This window comes from Pagrus pagrus (genome assembly GCF_965226575.1).
Source record: "Pagrus pagrus genome assembly, chromosome: 18".
NCBI classification, from domain to species: Eukaryota; Metazoa; Chordata; class Actinopteri; order Spariformes; family Sparidae; genus Pagrus; species Pagrus pagrus.
Window position 1 is genome coordinate 13,457,267 of NC_140202.1, and position 19,651 is coordinate 13,476,917.

Below are 19,651 nucleotides of genomic sequence, written 5' to 3' on the forward strand. Positions count from 1 at the left end.
AAGATAATATGTGAAAAAAAAATCAACAGTATCTTGGAATTCAGTGTCTGGATATCATCTGGATGAGTTTGTGTTGATTTGCTGTACCTACAGGGTCCAATAAAATGGGTTCTTATTGCACAGGGAGAGCTGGGATTTCACTAAGCAAGTTTGATAATTTAGCGAAACAGCCTCACTAAATTATATTATTGGAGAGGAGAGGATTTCTTCTTCACCTATCTCCTCTTTTCATCCTGGGGTGATTGAAAATATTGATTCTGAGTGAAAGAATGAGAAAAGGGCACCGCGCACTTTGGAAAGGGCATGGATGTGGATGTGGATGTGGCAGTCATGCTTCAGGATGTGAAAAATCTTCCCAGGGCAAACACATATAAAGAAGAGCAACATGTTTCATGTACACCCCATTGCTCACACTGTATTATGCTCAAAGCACCTGAAAAACAGCTGACATGAGCAGCTTACAAGAGAAAAAAATCCTCTTGTAAGCAGTCAGGCCTGCTCACAGAAATCATAACTCACCTTTATCTTTGCCAAAAGAGCGTCGATGGCGGCGGCCAGCTCCTTAACCTGTTTGGCCATCTCCTGCTTGCCCTCCTTCAGCCCGTTCACCACCTTATTGAACCGCTCCATGTGTTTCTTCAGGTTTTTGACCTTCACCATACCATTAATGCTATAAGAGAAGGGAAAAAGGCAAACAAACACGATACTCAAATACACTTTACATGATACTTTTTGCAGTGAATTTGTCATAAACAAATTAGAGCATATGGAGTGATTCATTTGACAGACATGACAAACTTAAAACAAGCAAAAGTGATATAAAAACATAAAACATGAAGAACAATCTGAAGTTTACCTCATCTTTTATCGTTGGGGCAATTAAAATTTTCTAATTAACCTTATTTCACTTCCAGCTGTTCTTGTTCAAAGCAAAATTATGTAACTTTTTACCTTAATATAACAGCTTCAAATCATTTTGATGGTACAGTGTCTTGTAATAGGATGAATGGTGTGCGTCTCAGCCCCCCTATCACTTGTTTCTGCACCATGTCACTTCAGTGAGAGGGTAGGATCACAGCGTTAACATGAATTATTCCAATTAAATGAGATTTGGGACGAATAACTGGCACCAACCATCATATAATATCACACCTTGACTGTTAGCTTGTCTGCCATAGTAGCGAGCAGAGCAATATCATGGGTAGTATCATGTGTGTATTTGGATCTGTGTTTACAAAAAAGCAACAGTAAGTGATGTAAATCCCCTTGGAAACTTCATCTTGACCACATATTTGGTTTCACTCAGAAATACATTGCATTACACTGGGGTTTCTCTATGGCTTTAAAAGCAAAAAAAAAGGAAAAACAAATAAAAAACTTGCCTTGGATTTTATATATTTTATCAAAAAACGTAAATTCATACTAAAACTACTACTAATAATAGACATAAATGCTAGGAATGACACCCTTCATATTGTGTGTATGCTGGTATAAAACATTTCCTTATTTCCTTGCACATCCTGCCACTCACTGTCAAAGTCTTATTCTGAAAAACTATCTGAAAACCCATCATCTGGATGGCTGCTCACACCACAGCCATTTCTCCAAATGCATCCCCATATGGAAAGACATGCGGTATTTCCCAAAGCAGTACAGTGAGACATCATTTCTCCACAGATGACTTCCTAGATTGATTTGAACTCTTATAAATGCACAATGTGAGGAAGCCATCAAAACCCACCAAGCGTGAATCAGTTTAAATAAAAAAGCACACAGTACAGAACACGGCGAAAGAGAAAAAATGAGAGAGCAAAGGGCGCAGGGAGACAGAAAGACAGTAAAAACTATGCATGTGTGTGAATGTGTATGTCTTGGGTACAAAAACCAGGAGGAGACTCACCGTGGCTTATGCTTCCTCTTACACAACCACATGCGGACAGTCTTCTGTATCTTGATGCAGGCCTGCGCTCTGTAACTCATCTTGTTCCGTACTGTTAAAAGATGCAGAGAAGAGGGTTCACACAAATACATATCATGATACTGTTGATGGACAAGGGTTTGGGGTGCTGAGCATGAACTGCAACACCCCAATTTGTGGTTACGAAAATGTCACTACACATCTCTCTCTCCCCTCATTTCCTTTCATCTCTCTATTATGTTTCTCCAATAAAGACATACAAAATTCCCCCCAAAATACTAAAAGGAGACATACATGCATCTGCATAACTTCTAGAGTTGAAATCTTTTTTTTGGCCGATTACAGTTTCCAACTTTTAAAAAGTTTGATTTTGGCAAATGTTCTTCCTTTGTAAGAACTACAACTGGCTCAGTTATGGTAATGTATGATGGTGGTGACGCCAGACAGTTTTCTCTGCTAGGTGAGACAGTGGTGACTACCAGTGCTGTGCTAATGAGCAACACCCGCTGTTTTGATGTTCTACTGTGGACGCATTATATTTCAATTAAGTAGACATCGGCAACTCCAATTGACGGCATACACAAACATTTTTGTAACCTTTTTTTAATGTAAAATTGAAATTGTATGTTCATAAAAATGCAACTTTGATATTTTCGCTCAAACTGCACCAGGTTACCTTCTTCTCTCACTTTCACTGAAACACATCTCACTATAAAGGGTTCTGCTACTGGACCACATGTGAGCAGAGAATGAGATACTGTATATCTGACACTGATCGGCCGGTCACACGCCATAGTTGATCGTGCTGAAAAGTGGCTGATTCCAGTCTCTGGCTAATCGATTGGTGCATCTCTAGCTCTGGAACTAGATAGACAATGCCCTCTCTAGATTAAAGAAAACAACTAAATAAAACATTGTCATAAAAACTTCATTTAAAAAAATAAATATCATAAAGGCATGATAAATTACCTAATTACTATTGATCGGGCATGCACAAAAACATGTAACACAGAATAACATGTATACACTTATATGCACTCATAGTCACACACACACGCACACACAAATGAAACTGCAGAATGAGGTGAGGTGTTGAAGGAAATAAATGATCAGGACCAGGGACATAAATTTCCTCAGGTCACTTATGCAAGAAATGTGTGGTCAAGCAGAGGCTGTGTTCTGTTATGACTCTAATGTAATTTCGTTTTGATGTTTTTACACAAATAAGCAGGAGCCAGCCTACACTTTGTTATATGGTGGAAATCAATAACAGCAGAGTGCAGTGGTTCAAGGAACTGCTTTTAAAGTACATTCCGTACTGCAAGAGGCGGCTGCTTTCGATATTCAGAATGAATGAGAAAGTGTGAAATATGATTTAGTATAGCTATCAGAGCTGTATAATAATCTGTATAGAAGTAAGAAAGCACTTTATAGTCATCCATTGGAAAGTGAATAAGCGAAACTCACAAAAATAAGTTGTGCTGCTGGCCGTACTTCAATCATTCTTTTCTTTTAAAATTCAATTACACTTTTTGTGTAGAAGCCTTCTGTGATGGGGCTGATTTATTATTTATTATTAATATAGAGGCATATTGAAAACTCGAACTTTGACTCCAATATAGAGGGTTCTTTCAGAGATTATTTTATTACTAGTGTCACTTCTCTATTAGAAACAACTGACTCAGACCAAGTGGCATATCGCACCATGACAACAGACATTAAAATAGTGCATTGGACTGTATATCTACAAATCAAAAAAAATCTGAGCTAAATCATGGCCTTGTGGTAAATGATCTCAATCCATAAACACAGCCCATTTTCTCTGTTTTTCTACTGCATAGACAGCCCTGTTTTATGCAAGGGCCATCTTCATCTTATCAGTGAAATACTTAAGAAAACAATCCCCATATGATGATCTAAATCAATGCTAATCTACACTGCAGATACTTGTATTGAGACTGCCTGACTCACACAACAAAACAATTGCTGTTCAGTGGATTTAACCTACGTTTGATGACAGACAAGCTGCACCACTGGACCTTCTTCCAGCGGCTGCACACCAACCACTGGTTGACTTTCTTCAGCAGCTCTGCGAGGTGATCTGGATCCGACTTCATGATCTGGTCAAACTCAGCAAACTGGTGCAGGCACACAAACACAAAAACACAAATTAGGTGATCTTTGCACAGTAGTTGAAGGAATATTTGTGTTCTGCGTAATGAACAGCAACATTGATACATAATCTGTTGACTTCACTTTACCTTTCCAGGGCGGAAGAACACTCTGGTCAATCCAAACTTGAAGTCATTGTCATTTAGACCCAGAGCTTTGAACAAAGCCTACAGAGGAGCAAATTTACATCAGTGACCCGGCAACTTCATACATGTGGTACAAACAAATGGCACACATTAATCAGTCTGGCTATAGGCTGTTTTTACATGACTAATTAGGCTTTATTTAACACAAATTAGCTAATTATTTAGACCAAACAGGACACTTTATATTGGTCCAGTTAATTTATGCGATCCCACCTTGCAGAAGAGTCGTGGATTCAGGCGTGTTAGCTTATCAGGCATATACTGTTTGTACATGTTGTAGAGCTCATGGAAGGGGGCTCTGGAGGGGAAGCCTCCCTGCATCAGGTCCAACACTGACACCATACCTAATCAAGAGAAACACACAAACAAAGAAAAGATGATTAAAGAGAAACAGGATTGCCTGAGGAATTACAGTACACTGTAAAATATGCACTACTGACAGTTTATCAAAGGAACATTCTGAGCTTCGGTGCAAGCAGGCTGAAATCTGTCGTTACATATCTCTAACAAATCTTTACATACAGCATAGAATATTCTGTTTCATCCTGAGGAAATACCTTAGCAATGTCTGATTGTGTGAGTTTGTATGTACATGCAAGTGAGAAAGATCCATATCTCTTTGCATAAAAGAACAATGTTACTTTAATGTAATCACAATCACAAAGGCTGCAGGATCATATGAGCTTCTGCGTCACATAGCAGGAGGCATCAATGTCATAAATACAAACCATTGAGTGTTTTTTTTTTAAAGCAATACGAAAAAAATAACAGACTTCCACTCCCTTTGTAGCTGTGGTGGAAACATATGAAAACAACAAAACTATACGATAGTGCCCAACAAGGACAAACTGCACTGAAATATAGTTTAATAAATAAAGTCAAATGTCTTCCAAGGTTTTTCCACACTACAGTTTAACAGAAGTGGGAAGAAATCTAATATTTACATCCTGCATTCCCTAAAGGTTGAGTACCATGAATAAATCCTAAACACCCAGAAATAAGTCAGCATTTTTGCACTGGTTTCCTCTTCTTTTAGTCAACGGGTTTTTTTTTTGCTGTTGACACAAGGTTAAGAGATTCAGTTAATACCCCACTTTAGTTGCAAACTGTTCTAACTCTAACATTCAACTTGTAGATGTGACCAATTTAAAGTTAAGTGTGTATTGTGGAGTGTAATAGGACGCTATTGCGATCTTGATGTTTTTCATTTATAGCCAAATGTTAGCTTTGTACTTCTTGCAATCGCTTTTACACTTCAAAAATCATAAAAGTGGTGTTAATTTCTGAAGATTATCTTACTGAACAAAATGCAAAAATAACATAAACTTGTGTTTGTCACAGAGCTTATTTTCTGCAGTAATCAAAAATCCAATTAAAAAAATCCCATAGGCTTTTTGTTGAGGGAACACTTCTGGGTGAGCCTATAAAAATACATCATCCCTGCAGCATTCTGGACTCCATGAGGTATTGGATATGCATATTCATATATTAGACATATATGATAAGGTGTTGCAATATTGTTCTCCATCTCCTGTGTCCACTAACTGTACAGCTACATTGGATGAAATTATCCTTAGTATATTAACTTGTCATGAAGATTAGAAATTGTGAGTATAACAACTTTTTAAAAGTATTTCAGTACATAAATTACACAGTGTTTTGGTCCTACCTGAGCACTGCAGCTGTGAGAGAATCAGAGCTCCTTCAAATTGGTGGCTGACCATCTTCAGGTTGGGTTTTACACAGCGGATGAAACTTGAGCCCTACGCACAGAAAGATTAACCTGTCTCAGCACAATACATCTCAGTCTGTGCCTGCCATCTTAATGTAATCGTATTATGTCATAGTTGTGCTGTAATAAGTTAATAACTTCCAGTATGCACAGTATATTAAAGGGTAATTCATTTAACATTGATTTTTAACAGGGCAGCAAAAATTTTTTATAATGAAACTGACACAGTACTCACAGTACTGCGAAGCTTTTCCAGCAGCAGGTTCAGCTGGGTCTGTGTGTGCAAGCAGACAAAAGGAAATGTTTAATGATTTGTTTTTGGTGTACGTGATGAAGTTAGTGACACACATCCTCTGCGCAGGGTAAGGAGGGGAGTGACCAGAGTACAGTCATGCAAGGACAAAGGCGGGTTACATTTATTTGCATAGCACCTCAAGAATAAAGCAATTCAAAGTGCATTACAAAGGACATACAAGGCATTAAGATAAGACATAAAAGAAACAGAAGACAATATATAATACAGTATACAAAGACATACATGAATAGCCCTGATTTAAAAGAAGTTGGAGCAGACTTCAAGGTTTCTGTGAGTTTGTTCCAGATATGTGGTGCATAATAACTGAATGCTGCTTCTCCATGTTTCGTTTTGACTCTGGGGACATTCAGCAGAACTGTCCCAGACGATCAGAGAGGTCTGGACGGTTCATAGCTGAGCAGCAGATGAGACATGCATTCTGGCCCTAAAGCTTTTAGTGCTTTAGAAACCAAAAGCAGAGTTTCAACTGGAATGATCTAAGGAGTGCGGCTGTAGCTGTCATATCATATTTTTTGGAGACCTGTAAAGGCAACATTACAGTAGTCGTACAAAGTCATACAAAACTGACTTGAAAACTGGTTTGAATTGGTAGATGCAAGGACAATACAGACCTATACATGATATAAAGGAACTCAAAGCTTGTCTAATTTTCTGAAATATGTCATTCGGCAAATTCATTACATGACTTAGTGAATAAAAGTTCAGATCAGTGGCATCAATACCATTTATAATTTTAGAACTGAATTTATCTACAAGATCATTGCCTTGAGATCCAAGTGGGGGTAGGGCGTGGAAGAGAAAACCTGAACGAATCACCTCAAATAAAACACAGGATTGGTGAGAAAGAAAAAAGAAAAAACATCAGTCACCACAACCTTGAAATGTTAAAGCTCTTGGAGATGATTTACACAAAAGTATGGTTTTATTGTGTGAGGGTTCTGTTGAGTCAATCGACTTATCTTAAGATGTTTATAAAATAAAATAAAGTTGCTGTTGAAATATAAGACATGTGGCTGAAAGTTGTGTGCACTGACACTTTTGTGAGATCAATTCAGTGCTTCATCCTTTTTCTTGCTTTTTCCGCTCCGCCTGTTTTCTAACTCATCTCCTTATACCTCAAGCTGACTTTATCCAGCTTTATCCACCAAAGAAGGTTTTCTCAGAGGAAAAGGGGTGGGAGACTGGAGGAAATAAAGGACAGGGGAACCCTAAGGAGGAGAAAGAGGGATGGGAAGAAGAGCGGAAGGGTACAAAGTTACAGAACAGATAAAGAGATTAGAGTTGGAAAAGTCTGAAAAGAAGATAAAATGGTGATGTAATGGTGTGAATTATTCTATAGTATTATTAAACTGGTAAACAGGACATTTAATTATTGCTTTTTATTATTTGCGATAGTGAAATTGAAAAGTATTATCATAAACTTAAACGAGAACGTTTTATTTAGTTGTATTCGTGTTCAGCGACTTCTGTCTGAAGATAAAATATGACAAACTCTTAACAGCCACTCTGACCTTGAACTTGTTGCCGACACTGATGAAGCTCAGTTTGCCTGCCTTCTGTTTGGAGTCCTTGGCGGTGTTGGAGTTCTCAAACAATGCTCGCACAAATTTGTCTTTCGATTCACACACTAAGCTCTCCAAAGACATGTGGAGGGCATCATTATTCTTCTCCACAAACCGAGCCTGTGGACACACGAAGATGCATACATTTATATAGAGGCAGACGTCTATACATACGTACACAATGTATAAAAGAAATGTAGAGTGCCTTGATCCCTTTAGTTTTTTCACAAGTCCTTCACAAAGAAATCCACATGCCCAAAGGCCTAAAAGACAACATCCACCATGGCTACAATCTGTATCCATTGCCTTTCTCCAGCCTTTGAAACTCTTCAATTCATCATTCCACACTCCAATTCACTCTGCAATTTTCTTTTGTGTGTTTTTGTTTTGTATCGTTTTCCCCTGTGTAGCACAAAGGAGCTTGAACTACATTTCGCATTACAGCCAGTTTTGTAAAATGAGACACAAATTAACCTTGTAACGTAGTTATGAGATTTGCTTTATTGAATTTTGAGTTTTATTAAGCTTTAACTTCACAAAATGGTTAGAGGTGTTTTGTGAAAATATTCAAATGCTGGATTTCATCCCCATCCCAACCACTCTATGTAATAAGATCTGTGGTAAGAATTACTGTTTCATAGCAGACTGCTCCAGCAAAGTGCCTGATGATAAAGCCTTCATCATCCCGCAGATTCCTGTGAACAGTCAACTTCGACTTCCTGGGAACCTAAGTGGGAGAGGAAGAAAGCAAATCAAATTTATTGACAGTGCTAAAACACATACACTGTATATTGATTTTACACAAATTGTATCCATCACCATCTCTACAGCAGAATCTTGTTTATCCACACCACTATTGAATAAGGAGAACTGGTTTGTAGAATGAAACACTTGGATCAATAAAGTGCAGCGAAATCCAGCAAAAAAGGTAAAAAATGTCATAAATATAGGCTTTTTTTCACAAACTCTGTACATGGTAAATTGTAGTTATTTCAATTTCTTATTAACATGGATAGACAAGGAAATAACAACTGCACATAGTTGAGATTTGAGCCACATTATCTGGCTCGAGCATTATAAAGGACCCCAGTATTCTTTAGGATTAAGAATAAAATGCAGCACCCAGCGTTTTTAAGCTTCATTAGCTTCCAGTGAAGACAATAATTTATCCTTAAAGTGTAAAAACTGCATTGCAGAAACACTGACAGCACATACAAGCACTTTACATTAAGATTAATGTCTTTTAGCCTATTAAATGTATCAACTAATCTTTATTTGAGTAATAACTCTCCCTCCTGTTGATTGTAGCTGCAGCCAGCCACCTCTAATCTTAAGCTTGAGTTGGTGTCAAGGCTGCACTTCTAAAAGGATTTCATGCTTGCAGAGATACAGGCAGAGTGACAAACAATAGCAACAATGACAAGAGGCCGAAGCAGAGACTGTGCGTCATTAAAAAAAAACTGCTGTTACAAAACAGAGTAAAAATTATCACAATGACAAAACCAGTGTGCAGTAGCATCTCTGCTTGGTCTCACAAAAGAACTTAGAACACAAAGAAAGAGAATAATAGCAGAAAAGTGGCGTGAAAGCAAAGGAAGGAGGAGAGCGTGAATGAGGAACTTAGTCGAAGAAGAGAGAGGGAGGGAGATGAAAAGAGAGAACAGCTATAGAGGTCTGACCGTCAGTCTGAAGTGGTCTTTATGCTTGCTGTGAACCGCCAGTGCAAAGTGCTGGTCACTGGGTTGTGGGAGACGATTCTCTTCATCCAAGATGTCAAGGACTCCCACTAGCTTTGCTTCCACTAGGTCTGGAAAAGACAGTTATATGTGTATCAGCAACAGTATTAAAATTCATGTTTAAGTCCAATTACAAAGAACAGTAAAGAACCAGAATGAAAAGTAACATCCTAATGCCTTTCAAGCCATGTTAGTTGAAAAAACCTGAAATAAAGTTCACTCCAAAATCAAAAACATAATTTAGTCAATGTACCAGCTCAGATGAGGAGGATGCAATTAATAATGTTTGCATCTCACACTCTCACACACACAAGCATCTCGTGCATGAAAGGATGCCGACTCTTTCAGCACAGTGATACAATAAATCTATCTACAGCTCATGTCTTTGAAAAATTTGGCAACTCACACCAAAACCATCTACATGGAATATAGCACTTTGGGTTAGAAAAATGTGTTAACTGTTGTTATAATAAAGCAGCGCACCACTCTTGCTAATATAGTCACTTCTAATCAAGAATATGTCTATAATAACAAATTGTAATTGGCACTGGCGAAAAGGTGGGGGCAAGTAAAAATAAGTAGATACTCCAGCAGTAGCCTCAGAAGGCTTCCCTTTCTTTTTTGTGTTTCTCTTCCTGCGCACTGATTCGCTTAGCCGAACAGCAAATCAGAGTGATTTCTCAAACTGACAGGCTCCACTGCCGATTCTTCATGCCCAAAAGCCGCCGATAAGGGCTGACTAGTGCCAACGGTGTGAGATAGTCTGCAACAACGAGGGCGACAGACGCTCACTGACGGCCCTTGTCTGACGGTGGGGAGTCAGGGCTCTTAACTGTGCCTGTATAGGTCTGTAACAGTTTGTCAGACATAATGCAGGTGCTAACTACAAACAAAACTCATGCCATCATAACAATGTTGTGTCTTGAAATGTTGTATCTTGAAGTAAACATGTATGTAACACTGTGATCCTACCCTCTCACTGAAGTTACAGAGTGGATGAGACAGAGACACCATTAACCCTATAACTCAAAATGATTTTGAAGCTGTTATTTTAAGGAAAAAGTTACATAATATTGCTTTAACATCTACAAACTGACAATATTTCTAATCTGCAATTTTCATCTAATGCTAATAGACGTTTTCAGCCATAACTATAAAACACACAAATCCCTACTGAGTATTTAGGAAGGCATGAGGAGGAAATCATAGGGGTCATTATGATACAGAAGTTATGACCATTTAGTTTCTGAATTTGACATTTATTGGAAATTTCCACTGTTTACCATTTCTGGATGTGAATATTCAAAACACAAAACATGTTCATCAGGATGCTCGTGTAGCCATATACCTGAATTATTCATACGCCATGCTGTGTTCGGAATATAATCTAATAGCCAAGGACCTCGAAAAGAAATTTGCATGAACAAGCACCTGTGCATAAATCCTGGAGATTGATGAGTGAATTAATGGCCAACCCAAACGGTCATTTGCAAGTCATAAATGTTATTCACGGCTGTCAGTTAACCTCGCACCTGAATAATCACGGCCTTTGAAATACAAATCAAACTGCTTCACCTTGATACGCTGACTACTTCATCCCATTCATTCGAGGATTCATTCGAGGACGGAGAAAACAAAAACGAGAGGACATTATTTCTCCAGCTTCTCATTGCACCAAAGGAGGCCATAAAACCCACAAATACTCATTACACTCGCTCCCCACAGACGCAAGGATATGCTCAGCTTCTCGGCTAATGAGAAGTCGGTATTTTTGTCCCCCTGACAGGTGTATTTTCGCCCGCTCTGACGAGTAGCCCAGAGCACAAGGCATGGCCCAAATGAATGGCATGCGGGTGAGCTGATGTTACACTTATACCAACCTCGGTACATTTGCAGTGTGTGAGTTCAACAGACAGCCGCATCTCTGTCAGTCATTTTATGTTTTGCAGCATAAGCCCTCAAAGACTTTGTCTTAATGATGTCCCTGGGTGTCACTCAATGGTCCTATTTTCGCTTCCGAAGATCAACCAAGGTACAGATGATTGTAGATATCAATACACACACTCCTACACATGTTTGATTCCTCAAGCTTAAGGCAGACATCTTATCAGCTGCAGAAGGAGATCCTGCTTTATATTTTTTACTTTTTTGTAGAATGCAATACAGTGACATTTTTGCAGGGAAGTAGTGAACTTTAGAGAACTTAATTTTTTTTTAAACTGCAGACTTTGAAGATAAAAAGTGTGCTCGAAGGGAAGCTGACACTTACCTATGCAGTCCTGGTTGTCAACATAATGCACCTCATTCACTCCCAGCCCTTCCTTCTGATACAGCTCTTGCTCCTGCACAGACATGTCCAAACGTCAAAAATCAGACCTGAAACAGTATTCTGAAGATGTCTTGATAGAAAATTAGTTTACACTTTTTCTAAGTGAATTCTTCCACCTCAAAAAACAAACAAAAAAACCCATCAACACACAATTCAGATAATGAGAAAAAGGCCTCAACCAGAATTGTGTCGCCTTAATTGGAGACCTTGGAAGAGAATAACGTTAAGAGATCACACGAGAGAAACAAGCCTCATCATGTCCCTTGAGAAATTAGCATTCTAATGAGAGAGCGCAGGAAAGACAGAGGGAAAATGTAAGTGAGATAAACAGAGAAGAAAAAGACAGAGAAGCTTAGCGTGCCAACCACTTTCTCCTGGCGCATGAAAGAGTCACTAAGTTTGGCTCGTGAATGACATGACATGGCAGGTTTCCCAGGATAAAGAAGTAAAACCACACAAAATCACCTTAATCTGCTCACCCACCTCTTTCAGAATACGCTCGTTGAAGAACTGCTGCAGCTTCTCGTTGCAGTAGTTGATACAGAACTGCTCAAAGCTGTTATGTTCAAAATACTCTAGGAGGAGGAAAAAAAACAGAAGAAGCAGAAAAAAAATGTAGTTCAATTAATTTTCCAAAATGAAATATTTTGCAAAGCCTGTGTTAATTATGCCAGTCGGGGGAAATTAATTCTCAAGCATGAGCTGTGGTAATGAAGTGTGTGTATGCATTTGGGTGCTTATATTAAGAAACAAGCTGCACAGGGAAGTGTCTCTTTAGTTAATCTTTATAAACAACTATCTGCATATGAATGCAGAATCTGTGGGCAAGCGACAAGAATTTTGGTATTAGAAGCATTCTGGTTTCTGTTGTAATCAGAATGGCATTCACTAATCGTGTTTCAGAAGTTCTGGTTACAACACGTACAGTCCAGGTGGAGAGTTATCGTTGGCAAACAAATTCACAATAACTGTATTTTTGCAATATTGAAGTTTGGGGTAAAAAATGCTTTGTTTTTTCTCTTTTTTTTGGCAAATGGATTACCCCATAAAACAACGGTAGGGGGGTGGTGGTGAGAGAGTCTGTACCATGACCATAACTGTAAAAAAGTGTACAAAAATGACCAGATTAACTCATAAACAAAACAAACACAAGACCTAACATGTTTGCTGGATTGTTCACATTATATGATCATACTTATTTATTATTATTGTTAACATGATATCAATATTACATTACTGTAATCACTGCTGCATGTCTAATGGAAAGCAAAAGAAGTGAAATGCATTGGAGAAAATAACAACATTTTAGCTTTTTTAGGTTTCAAAAAGTTGCAGAAACCCACATTTTCAGTTTCTATGTTATATTATCAGTGATGTTTGGCTAAATCTACCGATATCTACACATTGTATTGAGTCTAACTGAAACTTCAACATTTTGTCAAAAACTAACTGCATTTTATTACCAAATCCAGCGATGTCCAACACCCCGATGAAGTTGGAGGACGTCTCAAAGGGGAAACACTGGTTTACTCGTTTGACCACATGATCAAAGAGGCGGCTGTACACTGCCTTGGCCAGGGCGTCCCGGGCATTGTTTGCTTGTTCCACCTTTAGAGGCACCCTGGAGGGAAACACAAAGTGGGGCAGTGAGAGAAAGTCCGAAACTGGGACATGCTGTATTATTTTTTTTTCCCTAATCAACCCAATTTTCATGTGGCAGCAAAACTTTAGCTGTGTTGGGGTGATACTTTTTGCTTCATTTCCCTTCTGATCTCCACAGTCAAGCTAGGCAATAGTATGAAGAATAGGGTTTCCGAGCCAAAGACAATGTGTTAAAATTTTAATTTGAACTTTGAACTCTACTAGACTCTCTAATGGCTCCTTAACACAATTTATTTTTAAATTATTTAGAGGGGTTGACTGTATGGACAAAGTGCAGTTCCACAGAGACCCAGAGTTCAACTCAGCTGTCCCAACTGGGAAGAAGGTGAATTTGAAATTAAAATGTCTGTCTTTCACCACCATAGAACCACTTTTTTCTTTTGATATTCCACCCACCCAGTCCTCATAAGAAAAAAGTAAAAACCCTCATCTATTTCAAACAGGAATAGAAGCTAAGGCTAAGGTAGTCTATTCAGCCAGAAAATAGCTTGAAGTCTTAGAAAACACATGAGAACCTTACAATTCATCTCAATGACAGGCATTTTTATCCATTGCAATGTTCCATATGCACAGTAGTTAGCAACTCAGTCATCCCCGATACCATCACATCCACCGCCCCTTCTGTAACCCTCACCTCCCAGGGGTAGGGTGGATCTGTCTGGGGCTTAATGACAATGCCAGGCCCCCTTGGCTCCACCTGCTCCCCAGACACCGAGCCTTTACTGTACTGCAGCCATGCTCGCCTGCCTCTTCAGATACAGGCTGCATTATTCATGTGGAGAAAACACTTCCAGGCCAGGCCAGCATCTGGCCCTCTTGAAATATTAATCTATCAAACCTGGCCCCATCACTCAAACACCCCATCACCACCAAAGGAGCAGTGTCAATACTGCTATGCATTCAATCATGTAGAAATACAGCAAAATAATTTGAAAAAAAAAACTTCTACATTTGCGCGACTGTGTCCCTCTTTCACTGGTGATTGGTGTGAGTGATTTAGCAGAGTCACAGAGCACTTCTCTGTAAGCAACAATAAGATGCTCTTTATAATAAGACCATAAAATAAAAGGCTTAATTCAGTGTCAGGATTTAATCTCATTGTCTTGCTGAACAAAGACATCTCAATAATCAGAGTTCAGTTGTCAGTAAATGACAGTAGCTTCTGAACGATCATTTTTATCTCAATGAAAACATTTCCAAGACGAGTTTCAAAGAGTCACTCAGTAGCTTTTGTTCTTACTTGATAACTGTTCCTTTGGCGCCCCCTGCTGTAGTGAGCATGACCCTGGTTGTGAGGCTGACACGCAAATCATCCTGGTCCAGACCGAGCAGGTCAGCACAGTACTCCAGAGTCTGTCCCGACTGATTCTTCAGCACACAGCCACCTAAAACAGACACACAAGCCTTCATAAATCATCCTACTACAACCTGAAAGAAGATAACTTATTTCCCTTCATATCAGTATTATACAATTATTATACAAAAATGATCATTTCCACTAATCATGAATCATGATTGAATCATTACGCAATCAAAATAACTGCCAAAATATGAAGATCGATATGATTTTCTATCGTGCAGCCCGAGGAAAAACTGATACAAACTTGCTTTGTTAATTTCAAATGGCTGCATAATCGGTACAGAAAATATTTTACAATTAATGTTTTTAAAGTAGGACCTTTACTTTTACAAAAAGTAATTATTTATTAGAAAAGCTGGAAAAAATATAAGATCTTGGTTTTTTCCTTGAACAGTGATATTCACTATGGCTGAAAAGATAAATATACGATTTCAACACAGAAAAAAACCCAAACCAAACCAAAATATTGAGAATCTCACAGATTATTCTAAATATGCTGTAATGTAATTAGAGCATCCATCTAACCTGATGAGCTCCCCGTTTCTTCAAAGTCAATGTTGCCCAAATGCAGAACTCCAGCAACCACCCTGAACAGGTCCAGCTTCTCAGTGTCGTCCAGACCGATCTTCTTCATGGCCCCGCACATCCTGTTGAAGTCACCCTGGTCGTCAAGAAGAGGGTCCTTCAGAGCACCAATCTTCAGATGCTGCGAAACCAATGCGAGTGAGTCAGAAAGAGTCGGAATCAGAAGAGAAACAGAAAATGAGCGAGAATTCAATTCAAATCATGATTTACTCAAACAAGATGCAATCAGAAGGATCTATGCTCTATATTTTAGCTATTTTATTAAATGTTGTTCAATATTGAGTAAATCTGATTCTAAATTGAATTGGAAGAGATCTGGCAACAGCCCACACTAAACTATAGAAACGAGATGCTAACTGTAACATGCACTTTAAATAAAACAAACAGAAATATTATAAATATGTTAAAAGAGCCTCCACTAGCAGCACACAGCAAGCATCCCATCCTATGCACTGTGAACTCTGCTACAGTAGTCTTGTCTTCAAATGTCTTGACAAGTCGTATAGGCGTACGATTTAAAAGGAAAAAAAAGAACAAAAGTAATATCTATACCTCAAGGGCGGTGAAAGCTGAAAAAACAAGCATGCCGAGTGAAATGTCTCTGGGACATTATTTTGTGGTCAAGATTATGAATTAACCATACAGTAATAAACAACAAGGGCTGCACAATTACTAAATGTATACTCCTAATTATACTGTAAGATAAGAGACCATTCATACCTGTTGTATCGAGAGGAACAAATTGTCACCTTATTTATATTTTAATCTCAAAAACAGCAGCCATTCAAAATAAAATCTATCTTTAACAAATATTGATTTTAAACTATGGAAAATATACAATAACTATGCAGCCCCGCATTGTATGAAAAAGCTGAATAAGCAAACACCCTTTGTATTTTTCTATCAAAGCAGCACCCAGCCCCAACTGAGCCTGGCAGACACATGCAGAGGAAGAGGAAGCATGCACACTCATTTCCTGTTTGCACTACAAACCAGCGAGTCTCAGTGTTTACTTGAGGAAAACACAGGATAAAGAGCAGGGAGCACAAAGCCCTGATAAAAAAGGAAAGATCACCTTATTGTCCTTTACAACACAGACACGTGGAAGGACAGACAGATATACAATGACTGAATTAGCAACATATTAATGACACAGAGTGTACTTACAATCATGTGGCTTACAGTGCTTCATTAAGACATCATTAAATCACTGTTATTGATTTTGGAAGAACATAGTAAGAATGTTAACTAAAGAGCCTTCGACAAATGAGCACAGAACAGACTTTAATTTTCTTTTAAAATTCAATTTTCCAGGGGAAAATACAAATTACTGGTGGGGTGACAATGAGACTGAAGCCCTACTAATTAAACACCAGTTGACTCTGAACTTCTTGAAAAAAAAAAATCAGTCTGATTTCATTATTATGATTATAATATGTTAGTATAAAAGCATACACAAGATTGAATTCCACATAAAAATCAAATACTAGTGCTCACGATTGGCCTCTGAGGTTAATACAAGTTCCAATCATTGCACCTCTCTTACAAACTAGGCTAAATAAAACCATTTTGAGCAAATTTATGAAGATAATTGAATGCAACTCCTTTGTTTACCACTTTCTCACCCAATTTTCCCTAAACTTTGATTACCATAATAGAAGATATTATTCCACGATAGAAAACAGGAAGTAAAATGCATGTGCATGTATAATTAGTCCCTGAGAGAGCAGCATGTCACACTCATTCTTCTAATTGTTTCATGATATTAATTACATATCTCCTGCAGGCTTTGGTGTGCAAACCCAACAAGGCACTTGTTCTTTTTCATGTCATACATAATTAATCTAATGCACAGACCTGAACTAATTCTGGTCATGAAATATTCTTAGTGACCAGTTCCTGCGTATCACTTCACATTTGCAGCTGATTTCCTGTAATGTGGTCAGGGTATGCTTTCAGTCTAATGCTTACTCATCACTGTTGGGAAAAGAATAATGTACATCTACCTAAAAGTGTTGCATTATGAAACATTCTTTGCCTTTTTCTCCTTAACATTAAAATATGTTGCAATGCAACAATCATGTATTAAATGATTAAGCCAGAACAGACTGTGACATTACCTCAGGACTCTTGCGGTTCTGCATGATTTGTTTATCAGAGTCCTTACTGGCAAAGTATCTGGTGCATCCTCGGTTCAGGTACTGCAACAGAGAAAAATCAGCTTTGAATCATTAAAACACAATTAGTTCTTTGATAAATTAAATCTAGACACAGTATAAATGTATTTCACTCGTGGTGGAAAACCTGCTGGGGTGATTTGTATTGATTTTCATCATCTAAAAGATTTACTTTGCTGTCTTCCAATATTGCTCCACAGCTGACTAGTAGTGAATCACACGCAGTAATTGCCTCTGTTGATTTGGGCGTCACCTCAGGGACCTGATATAATGACACTATGATAAACATCGAGAGGAACAGCTTGAGCTGCTTGTTGTTCCGGTAAGTGTTGTTCTGTAGAGCATGTAGGAAAAAATAAAGGCTGGGGTAAACACCTTTATGCTTTCTGAGTTTGCCCCTGCTGAGCTGGCGATTGCATCCAAGAGGGAAAGAATTCAATTGTGAAATTTTGTTACTAATTTTGATTTCACTCGGGAGGACCCCTTCAGGTTCAGGTGACATCTAGTGGTTTACCAAAGTACTGCCAACCAATTCTTCTTCTGAGACTGGTGTCTGTCTAAGCCCACTGACCCTGAAGCTGTCGGGAGAGTCCAGGTGCAGTTTCTTCTTTATGTCCTCGGACGCCCCAGCACACAGCCGGTAGAAGATGTGGTAGTTCCTCTCGTCGTTACTTTGCATGCAAATCCTCGACTTCTCTAGCAAGTAATGGGAGACGAATCCACCTACAACTGCATTCTGGTGACACGAGACAAGAATCAGATCTTAAAAACAGATTTCAAAATACATGGTCCACACACAGCAAATTATAGACCAACCTAGAACATAATTAGAAACCTTTCTGTGATATTTTTTACCTTCTCATTAAAGTGGATTTCCACAAACTTTCCAAAGCGACTACTGTTATTATTCCGGACTGTCTTTGCGTTTCCAAAGGCCTCAAGAAGGGGATTTGCTGAGATTTGAAATGGGAAAAACAGAATCATGATCACACTGCCTCATACAGTACAAGCAGTATTAAAAGTTTTTAGATATTGTATTACCTTCTACAATTCTCTCGTCAATGTCTTGACCACTTCCATATGTTGTAGTGAGGTATCTGTAGGATGGGGAGGAAATTCAAAAATGATTTGTATGCATAGTTAATCATCATAAGATAAATACTGTTTAAAAGAGAAAAAGACACTCAAGAGCCAGTCCATAGTTTACACAGTTCCAAGATTATTCCAATAGCTTTTTTTTTTTAGCACATACATAACAGTACTTATTGCCTTTTTAAGCAATTCTCGCTCTTGACTGTTCCCTTCATTTCTCAGCTCAGGTAATTAAAAAATACACAAAACTCCTCTATAAAACTCCCTTGCAACTTGTATAACAGCCGACAACAGAGTGTGTAAGGCCATTGTTTTTACCAGTTAAACTGCCAATTGCATCCAGTTTAATGTTGTTTGTCCACCTTTTTTTTTTTTTTTACTGTTTGTCTATTTCGTATGAGGTATTTGCGAGGTATTATCAGTAACTCTTGATGCAGTGTAGTCAAAACACAGTGGTGTAATACCTTGATTTGGAAAGAGAAGGGAAGGAAACATCACTTTATATCCCCAGTCAGAAGGGAGGAGACTAAAGGTGAGTGTGAGGGAAGATGAAACTATGATGCAGGATGATTAATGTGAGCTCATACCTGAGAACAAACTTAGTGTTTTCAGTCTTTCCGGCACCGGATTCACCAGAAACTATGATGGACTGGCTCATCTTGAGAACCTTCATGTCCCTGTAGGCTTTGTCGGCTAAAAAAGAGCAAAAGTAAAAACAAAACAGTTAACTTTCGAGCATGATAATCAAGGATCAATTTATTGATAATGCATGATGCGTGTAGCTGTTAAGTTGTCTTAAAGAATAAAAATGTGACATATTTTGAGGAGGTTGTTTCTAAAAAAGGAGAAAATCACTGTAAATTT

General features: G+C 38.3%; 1 protein-coding gene across 2 annotated transcripts in view; it reads right to left on the bottom strand.

Annotated features, from left to right (window-relative positions):
- myo6b (myosin VIb) overlaps nt 1-19,651 on the bottom strand; it is a 40,804-nt gene that overhangs the window by 12,015 nt on the left and 9,138 nt on the right. For both annotated transcript variants that reach the window (XM_084380701.1, XM_084380700.1), the window contains exons 6-25: nt 19,375-19,480; nt 18,737-18,792; nt 18,551-18,648; nt 18,267-18,431; nt 17,639-17,719; nt 15,459-15,639; nt 14,814-14,958; nt 13,375-13,532; nt 12,395-12,486; nt 11,852-11,924; nt 9,526-9,653; nt 8,478-8,573; nt 7,796-7,966; nt 6,204-6,242; nt 5,906-5,999; nt 4,450-4,580; nt 4,180-4,257; nt 3,927-4,056; nt 1,901-1,991; nt 520-670 (exon numbers count right to left, since the gene is read on the bottom strand). In XM_084380701.1, the coding sequence (XP_084236827.1) occupies nt 520-670; nt 1,901-1,991; nt 3,927-4,056; nt 4,180-4,257; nt 4,450-4,580; nt 5,906-5,999; nt 6,204-6,242; nt 7,796-7,966; nt 8,478-8,573; nt 9,526-9,653; nt 11,852-11,924; nt 12,395-12,486; nt 13,375-13,532; nt 14,814-14,958; nt 15,459-15,639; nt 17,639-17,719; nt 18,267-18,431; nt 18,551-18,648; nt 18,737-18,792; nt 19,375-19,480 (2,264 nt within the window). The remainder of the gene's footprint in view (nt 1-519; nt 671-1,900; nt 1,992-3,926; nt 4,057-4,179; nt 4,258-4,449; nt 4,581-5,905; nt 6,000-6,203; nt 6,243-7,795; nt 7,967-8,477; nt 8,574-9,525; nt 9,654-11,851; nt 11,925-12,394; nt 12,487-13,374; nt 13,533-14,813; nt 14,959-15,458; nt 15,640-17,638; nt 17,720-18,266; nt 18,432-18,550; nt 18,649-18,736; nt 18,793-19,374; nt 19,481-19,651) is intronic.